We start from the raw sequence: 8,696 nt of genomic DNA, 5'->3' as shown, positions 1-8,696 counted from the left end.
TTTTATATATATTTATATATATTTGTATTTTATATTTATAATTTTTATAATAGAGTTAAATATTTCTAGATTTTTTATATATATAAATATTTTTAATATTAAATAAAATTTCTTTATATAAAAATGTATTTATTTCAATTAAATACTCTTAAACATTAATAGCATTTTCATTATTTTAATTAAAGTAATTATTAAATAATAATTTAATTTTTTTTAATTTAAATTAATAAAATAATTTAATTTTATTAGAAGAAAAGACCATATTATTTAAAATAAATGAAATGAATCAAACTTAAAATTTACTATATTTATTTAATAAAATTTAGTCATAGGCTTAATTTATAATATTAAATAAAATATTTAGATTTTTGAATCCTGATGAATTATTAATTTTACTTTAAACTTCTAAATATTTTCTATAAAAAAAATAAAAGATATTATAAATGAAAGGCTATAATATCTAATTACAAATGTAAATAATTATAAAAAAATATAAAATTTTATTTATGTAATATAATATATCAATAATCAAATATTTTTATAATTTTATAAATAAAAAATATAGGGAAATAAATAGAATTATTAAAACTTTTTATAATATTCGATGAAATTAAAATAAAATTTAAATAAAATTTAGTACGAATATAATGTATAATTTAAATTTATTAAAAAAATATTTTTATTTTATATATTTTAATGATATAATTATTAATATATATATAGTTTTATTCAATATATTAGAATTAAATACATAATGATATATATATAGATGTATAAAGAACTTTACAATAATATTCATATTTTAGATATGAAGAAAAGTAATATAATATAAAAAATATTAATAATTTTTAATATATTTATATAAATATATATATATATATAAATATATATATTATATATATTATTATATATTTATATATATTTTTTATAATTTTATATATAAATATATATTTATTTCTTTTTTTTTATTTTTTATTTATACAATATTTAATTTTATATCTTTATCTTTAAATAAGTAAATAAAATTTATGCATTATTCTTAATACTATTTATCATAAATATCCTTTTTTCGGATATTATTAAGGAATGAATTATTTCGGAGCTGTTTTATTATTAGTTTTAAAACCTTAAGAAGCTTATTTTACTCTTTAATAACTTTTGTTTAATTACTAATTAAGCAATTTTTTCTCTAATTCTTTTAAAGATATATAAATATATGTATTTTAGATTTCTTGCTTTTTAAAAAATTATATACCAGATCTTTATTCGCATTTCGTTAAATTTTTATAATTGTAAATACAAATATATTTAATTTTTTTAAAAAAAAATAAATAAATTTAGAATTAATATAATGTTTAATATAAGATAATTATTTAAAAATGGCTACTTAGTTTTTTTGCTAATGATATTGATATTTATTTAATGTTAAAAATTTTGAATTTATTTATTTTGAAAGGATTTAAATCTATATATAGAGCTACTTTGGCTTTATTTTAAATGTATAAAAATTCTATTTAAAATCTTTAAAATTAGGATGATATTTATGAATTTTTACAAGAAAAAATTTAATAAAACAATCAACATTATTTGCATGTAATTTTTTTTTTTTTAATATTTTTTATAAAATATAAAGGATGATTTTATCAATTAAATGATGAAATTTAAAATTACACGGTCTTTAATAAAAAAATGTTAGGATAAATATTTATTATTATAAAATAAAAACTAAATACTACATTTAGTTAAATCTATAAATAATAAATTCGAATGGATAGAAAAAGAAGATTAGATATCGTTTTATTATTAAAATAAAAATAAGTTTTCTTAAATTTTTGTTAATAATGTTAATCATAATAATAATAACAATTAAAATGCATATAATTATATTGTTAAATAAAATAATAACCCTTTAAATTATAATTAAAATCATTAAAATTGCTCTTTTTTTAATCCTAATAGATTTTTTACAAGCTTTATAAAAATTCAAGAAAGTAAATTAAAACATCAAAATTAAGATAATATATGTAATAAAAAATCTCAATAAAAAAATTATTTTTATTATAAGAATCAGGCATAAAAAAATTAATACAAAATTTAAAAAAATTAATAAATAAGAAAAAGTATAAACTAAGATGAAACGAATAATTTTAACGAATAAAGGTATTATAAGTATTGAAAGAAAAGAGTTATAGAAATAAAATAAAAGAAAAATAATATTTATATTAATATAAAAATACATATAATTAAATAATATTATATTTATTAATAAAGACTTTGAAATTATATAAATAAAAAAATATAAATAAAATATTTTTATATATATTTATATATATATATTTATATATCATTATTAATAATTTATTTAATATTTTTAATATTGGAAAAATAATAAATAAATGGTATATCAAGGCTGGAAAGTTTTAAGAAGAAACCCTATATTAACTAACCCACGTATGTTTGGTGTTTTATCATTATCTTATTTTACTTATTCTATATATAATTGTAATCTTAAATAAGCTTATTCTTAGAATTGGGTATGTTATTTATTTGTTTTTTCAAATTCTTTAATATTATTTTTTGATTGATAGAATGATTATGGTGAAGTGCATCCTCATACATTTGATGAATAATTAAGATAATTTAATGTTAGTAAACTGAAAGAATTAAGAGAAACTGTTAATTAAGAGAGGTCTGCGTATAATACAAAGTATAATAAATATGTTTATTATTATTTAAATTTATTTATATTTTTTACAGATTAATGAATGAAGCAGGACTTTGAATGTTTTTTATAATTATATTTATAAATATAATTATATTTTAGAAAATATAATATTTATATTTTAAAAAAACATCAAAATATAACTTAATTATTTTGATAGTATTAAAATAAAATATTTTATTTTAAAAATGAATTATATCTCCCATTATTTTTTTTTTTTTTAAAAATACTCTTTTTAAAAAATAAGTTATTAAAACTATTATAGCATAATAAATTAAGTATTATTTAAAAAACATTATAAATAAAAGTAAATAAAGTTTAAATAAAAATAAATTTTCATTTACAATTTAAATCATTATTTAATTTTTAGTTTACTAATTTTGAGTTTTTTCTTAAATAAATAATATAATTTATAGTTTTTTATAACTTTCCTTATATTACATTTAATTTATTTTAAGTTAATTATAATTTATACAATTTTATAGTATTTTATAATAATTTTTGTAATAATTATTTAAATATATGATTAATTTTAAAATTTATTATATAATAATATTAAGTAAAACAATAATTTTAAAATTTATTAAATTAGGATTATCCTTTTAAACATAATATGTATTTTTTAGTTTAAATCTTTTATAAATCTTCTAGTCTTATCAAATTAAATTAAAAAGAAATAAATTAAAACATTTTTTAAATAAATTAAAAATAAATAATAAATTAATTTTATTATGTAAAGATGTAAAGAATTTATTTATTTAAAAAATTATTTTTAAATTATATCCATTAAAAGATCTTGATTAAAAGTTTATAATATTTAAAAAGTATCATAATTCCAAAAATAATTAATAAAAAAAGGTAAAAATTCATAAAAAAAAAAATAATAATTTTTTTAATATTTATTTTTATAATATTAAATATAATAAATTATTAAAAAAAAAAAAAAATTATATTCAAATTTATATATAATAATCAAAAAAAAATTATATTTAAAAAGTTTATAAAAGAATATTAATATAATATATATAAATATCTTCTAAATAAAAAAATAAATTAATATTAATAAGAAATAAAAGAATTTATGAATAAAAAATAAAATAAAAAAAATTATATATATATATATATACATATATATATATATATTTATATATATTTATAAATATATTATATTTTTTATAATTTCTAATTTCTATTTTTTTTATTTTTTATTTTTTATTTTTTATTTTTTTTAAATATATATTTTTTTTTTAATAAATAACTATAAAATTAAATTTAATAATGTATTTATTATTAATTTTTTTTAAAAGCTTCCAAATTATTAATTAAATTAAAATAATAATATTTGCAAAATTTGTTATTATTTTCTATTATATCTTAAACTAATTATTAGTTATCTATTGGTATTTTTTAATTTTTTTTATGTGGTATTTAATTTATAATAAATTTTTATCGAAATCATCATTATTTAATAATTCATCGTTTTTTATCGTTTTTTATTGAATTATTATCATATAAAATATATTTTATTAAATAATAGCTATATTTAAAAATTTTTATAATTAAAGTTTAATTTAATTATTTTATTATTATAGATTAACTTAATTATATTATTATTAAATATTTTATTATTATTCTTATAAACTTTTTTCGTATATATATTTTTATTCTTTTATTTCTTTATTTATTTATTCTTCTTTTATTTCTAAATCTTATTGGTATTTTTCTTTTTATTAATTTTCAATTTAAATTTTATTTTAATTTTAAATTTGAATTTATAAAATTTTAGTTTAAATTTTTAAACCATAAATTATTTAATCTTTCTCCTATATTTAAATCTAATATTCCTATTCTAATTAATTATTTACTTTTTTTATTTCTAAGTTTTGTTTTTATTAACTTTTACCCAATTCTTAATTTAAGTTCATACGATATTATTATAATTGTTATTAAAGTTTTTTATTTTCTAAGCTTAAATTTTATATCTAAGATTTACTTATTTTACTAGTTATTATTAAATTATTATAGTATTCATTAATTATATTTTTTAATTATTTACAAACTTCATTTATATTAATCCTATTTTCTGGGATGACTTAAAGCATTTATTATAACAAGTTTATTTATGGCTTGTTTTCTAGAAAAAAATATAATTAAAATTCATATTATTAATATTTTTTCCATTTTCAAAAAAATATTGATTTAAATATTTTTCATAACTGGTAAATTATTTTATTTATAAATATATCTAATTTTAATTTTGATCATTAAAAAATTTTTATTAAAAATAAATATAATGAAATAAACACCCAAGAGCCCATATATCCACTTTTTAATTGTAATTTAAATTATTTAAATCAATCATATCAGGAGCCATATAAGAATAGGTACTAACATTAGACTTTTATAATGAAACTATATATATTAATATATGTTAATATATAAATATATATATATAATTATTTTGATTTATATATATATATAGGTAAATTACTTATAAATAATCTCCAGTTTTTGTAATTCCAAAATCACCTAATTTCATTGTAAATTTATTTCCATTTTATTTAACAAATATATTTTCTGGTTTTATATCTCGATGTAAGATTTATTTTTTATGTAAGGCTTTTAAACCTTTTGATATCTAGAGCATATATTCAAGCATTTATATTGGGGTTATTTAGTTTAAATAGTTTCTGAGAAATTTTTAAAAGCCAAAATTACAATAATCCATTACTATGTATATATTTTAAGAATCTTAGATTATTTCTATTATGTCTATTATGTTTTTATGTCTAATTTCATTTTTTATTTTTGTACATATTTCTTTCTCGTTTTATGAATAATTGTTTATTTAATTTTGATTGTTAACCATATTATTTATCTTTTTTATTGCTACTTCTTTTTAATCTTAGCCTAATTAAATATAACCTTTATATACAGATCCAAAACTTCCTTTTCCTATTATTTAATCATTAATTATACATATTTAATTATTCAAACATTATATCATTTATATATTTATATTGATTTCTTTCTAATTTTTATTTTTTAATTAAATATTTATATAAATAGTTTTTATTAAGTTTGTATATAATATATAATTGATACTTTTACGTTTATATATCTAATATATTAATTTAACTATTAAGTCAAAAAAAAAAAAAAAAATTATATATATTATATTTATTTATTTATTTTTTTTAAAAAAAATTATTATTAAAATAATCTTTTTTATAATTATCTTTTTTTAATAAAGAAATTAATTATTATATAATATAAAAATATTTATTTTCATATATAATACTTTATATAAATATTTTATTTAAGAATAAAATTAAAAATAAAAAATGCTAGACGATTCAAAGTTTTTCAAATTAGCTTAGGATTTCCCCAAAAATCTTAATATATAATTAAATCCTAAATTATACGTTACTAGAACATGGTTTAGAAATTATTGGATACTCGGTATTTTTGTTCCAGTTGCTTATTTTTTATATTAATAACCACGTATTTTCTTACCCTATTAATATTATCCTTAGAGAACTACTTATTGTGCTAAACCAGATTATATGAATAATTAGGTTGTATTTTATTCAAGAGTAAGAGCAAATACATTACATGATTTTTGAAAGAAGAAAATTATTTATTTTTGTTATTTTCTTTTTTCTTTTTACAAAAAAAAAAAAAAAAAAATTGTGAAAAAGGAAGAAATTTTTTTATTTAGAAAAAAAAAAAAAAAAACTATTAAATATATATATAATTATTTGATTCGTATTTAATCTAAAGTTATATTTATATTTAAAATATATTTGAATATTTTAAATACTTATTCATTTATTAATTCATAGGTATTTATTTGATATTTTTTTTATTTTTCATTTTATTTACATATTATTAATATTTTTTAACTTTGTATTTTTTTTATTAAAATAAAATATAATATAATATTAATATAAAATATATCTTATTATATTAATAATATAATATATATTAATTAATTTATAATAATTTTTTATATTATATATATTATCAATTAATAATAACTAAAAATTAAATAAATATTAGTATTTTCTATTATATATTATTATTTGAATAACTGCTTATTTATATTTTTTACTCTATTAAAAAAAAAAAAAATTTGATAACTGCTTTTTTTATTGATTTTTTATTTTAAAAATATATAAATAAATATAAAAAAGTAATATATATATATAATATAATTTTTATATATAATATATAAAATATATATAATATATATTAATTTATATTTAATTTTATATATAATACATTAAAATAATTAAATTAATAAATCGATATAAAAAAAAATATTTTTCTATAGATATATATAAATTAAAATATTACATATATTAAACAAATTAATTTTTTATATATAAAATTAAAATTTTATATATAAGAAAAAATAAAAAATAATTTATTAAATATATAATTTATTCTATTATATATAAAAAAACATTTATTTTTTTGTTTATCTTTTTTTAAAAACATTATCTTAAATTTTTGACATTATTTTTATATTAAAAATACTATCATCTATATTTATTACCATTTCTTTTTTTAAATATAGTTTTATGTCTTCTAAAACTTTTATTATATTTAGATACATTTTTTTATCTCAAGCGATATGAATATAATTTATATTTAATTCTTATCTCTTTTTTTTATTTATTTCATTTTCTTTTATAATTGATTTATTTTTATAAGTTCATATTTATTATTTTCAGGCATTTATTTTTTATATTGCGAATTTAAATATAGTTTATAATTTTTTATAAGAAATGTATTTTTCTTAAAAACAATTTTGATAAAATTATTAATTTTAAGAGTTTCTTTTTAATCAATTTACAAATATTTTATGTTAATAAAATTGTATTTTCATTTGTTTATTTAATGATAATTATTTCATCTTCATTTTAGTATTTTTTCGATTTTTTTATGCCTTAAAATTTGTTGGTTACTATTTTCCTTTATCGGTTCTGGTATTTAATTTTTTAATTCAGAATTTTTATATATATTGTATTTTTATTTTTCATTATTCATATTTAAAATGTTTACTATTAATTATTCATATATGAATTAATTATATTAGTTTATTTTTTTTACGGCATATTTATATATTAATAAAGAAAAAAAGGTGAATTATTTTTTTAACATATATATGATATATAATTTATAAAAAATGTCATTAATAAAAAAATATATAGAATTAATATTATTTTTTAATTATTTCTTTTAATTAAAAAAATAAATAAATATATATATATATATAAGCTTAATCTTACAAATATATGCCGCAAAAAAAATATAAATTAAACCAATAAATCATTTAAATACTATCCTAATAACTAGTAAAACATAAGTGCTTGAAAAAAAGAAATAAAATATAATAATTCAACAAAATTTAACCTATAAAAACTTTTTAAAAGTCAAAATATAAAAATTTTAAATATTAATTTTATATAAAAAACAATAAATTATAAAAAAACATTTATAATAAAAAAAAAGAGATAATTATTATAATTTTCAAATATAATATAAAAATATAAGTAAATAAATAAATTAATGTTATGTTAATAATTTAAAAACTGTATAATATTATTTATAAATTATTTTTAATAAATAATTGCAGAAAAATTATTATTAATATAATTAAAAATAAACTTTTAAAAAATATTTTATTACGCTCTAATTATTAAAAAATATATTAATTTTTTAATAGATATTTATAAATGTATTTTAATAACAAATATCAAAATAATTTTATAATTAAAAATATTTTATAAACATTTTAAAAATTAATATAGCAATTAAAAATATAAAAAAGAATAAAAAAATAAAATAAAAGCAAAAGCTAAAATGGATATAAATAAAAAAAAAATATATATATATATATATATATATATATATATATATATATATATATATATATATATATATATATATATATTATTATTATATA

At 11.6% G+C, this 8,696-nt stretch overlaps 2 protein-coding genes across 2 annotated transcripts, besides 17 other annotated features; one reads left to right on the top strand and one right to left on the bottom strand. All coding sequences in view use genetic code 6, as the record gives it.

Moving 5' to 3' along the window:
• Positions 1-69: 69 nt before the first annotated feature.
• Positions 70-120: a microsatellite.
• Positions 72-105: a microsatellite.
• Positions 121-851: 731 nt separating the features above from the next.
• Positions 852-951: a microsatellite.
• Positions 866-953: a microsatellite.
• Positions 887-976: a microsatellite.
• A 1,331-nt stretch (positions 977-2,307) lies between these two features.
• Positions 2,308-2,345: a microsatellite.
• Positions 2,315-2,345: a microsatellite.
• Positions 2,346-3,830: 1,485 nt separating this feature from the next.
• Positions 3,831-3,892: a microsatellite.
• Positions 3,890-3,953: a microsatellite.
• Positions 3,917-3,950: a microsatellite.
• Positions 3,954-4,273: 320 nt separating the features above from the next.
• Positions 4,274-4,340: a microsatellite.
• Positions 4,341-4,643: 303 nt separating this feature from the next.
• Positions 4,644-5,261, bottom strand: IMG5_029790 (protein kinase domain protein; the record flags this gene model as incomplete). The annotated part of the gene is made up of 4 exons (XM_004039202.1): positions 4,644-4,723; positions 4,779-4,856; positions 5,027-5,120; positions 5,214-5,261. The coding sequence occupies 4 exons, from the start codon at positions 5,259-5,261 to the stop codon at positions 4,644-4,646; spliced, it is 300 nt and encodes a 99-aa protein (XP_004039250.1).
• A 766-nt stretch (positions 5,262-6,027) lies between these two features.
• On the top strand, positions 6,028-6,391 carry IMG5_029780 (hypothetical protein; the record flags this gene model as incomplete). The annotated part of the gene is made up of 1 exon (XM_004039201.1): positions 6,028-6,391. A coding segment is annotated over one exon (321 nt), but the record flags the coding sequence as incomplete, so codon positions are not given.
• A 250-nt stretch (positions 6,392-6,641) lies between these two features.
• Positions 6,642-6,714: a microsatellite.
• Positions 6,664-6,726: a microsatellite.
• A 194-nt stretch (positions 6,727-6,920) lies between these two features.
• Positions 6,921-6,977: a microsatellite.
• Positions 6,921-6,987: a microsatellite.
• A 105-nt stretch (positions 6,988-7,092) lies between these two features.
• Positions 7,093-7,133: a microsatellite.
• A 1,481-nt stretch (positions 7,134-8,614) lies between these two features.
• Positions 8,615-8,696: a microsatellite.

This window comes from Ichthyophthirius multifiliis (assembly GCF_000220395.1).
Source record: "Ichthyophthirius multifiliis unplaced genomic scaffold scaff_1120509249760, whole genome shotgun sequence".
Lineage (NCBI taxonomy): Eukaryota > Ciliophora > Oligohymenophorea > Hymenostomatida > Ichthyophthirius > Ichthyophthirius multifiliis.
The sequence above is the reverse complement of the archived record's forward strand: the minus strand, read 5'-3'. Positions and strand labels throughout refer to the sequence as shown.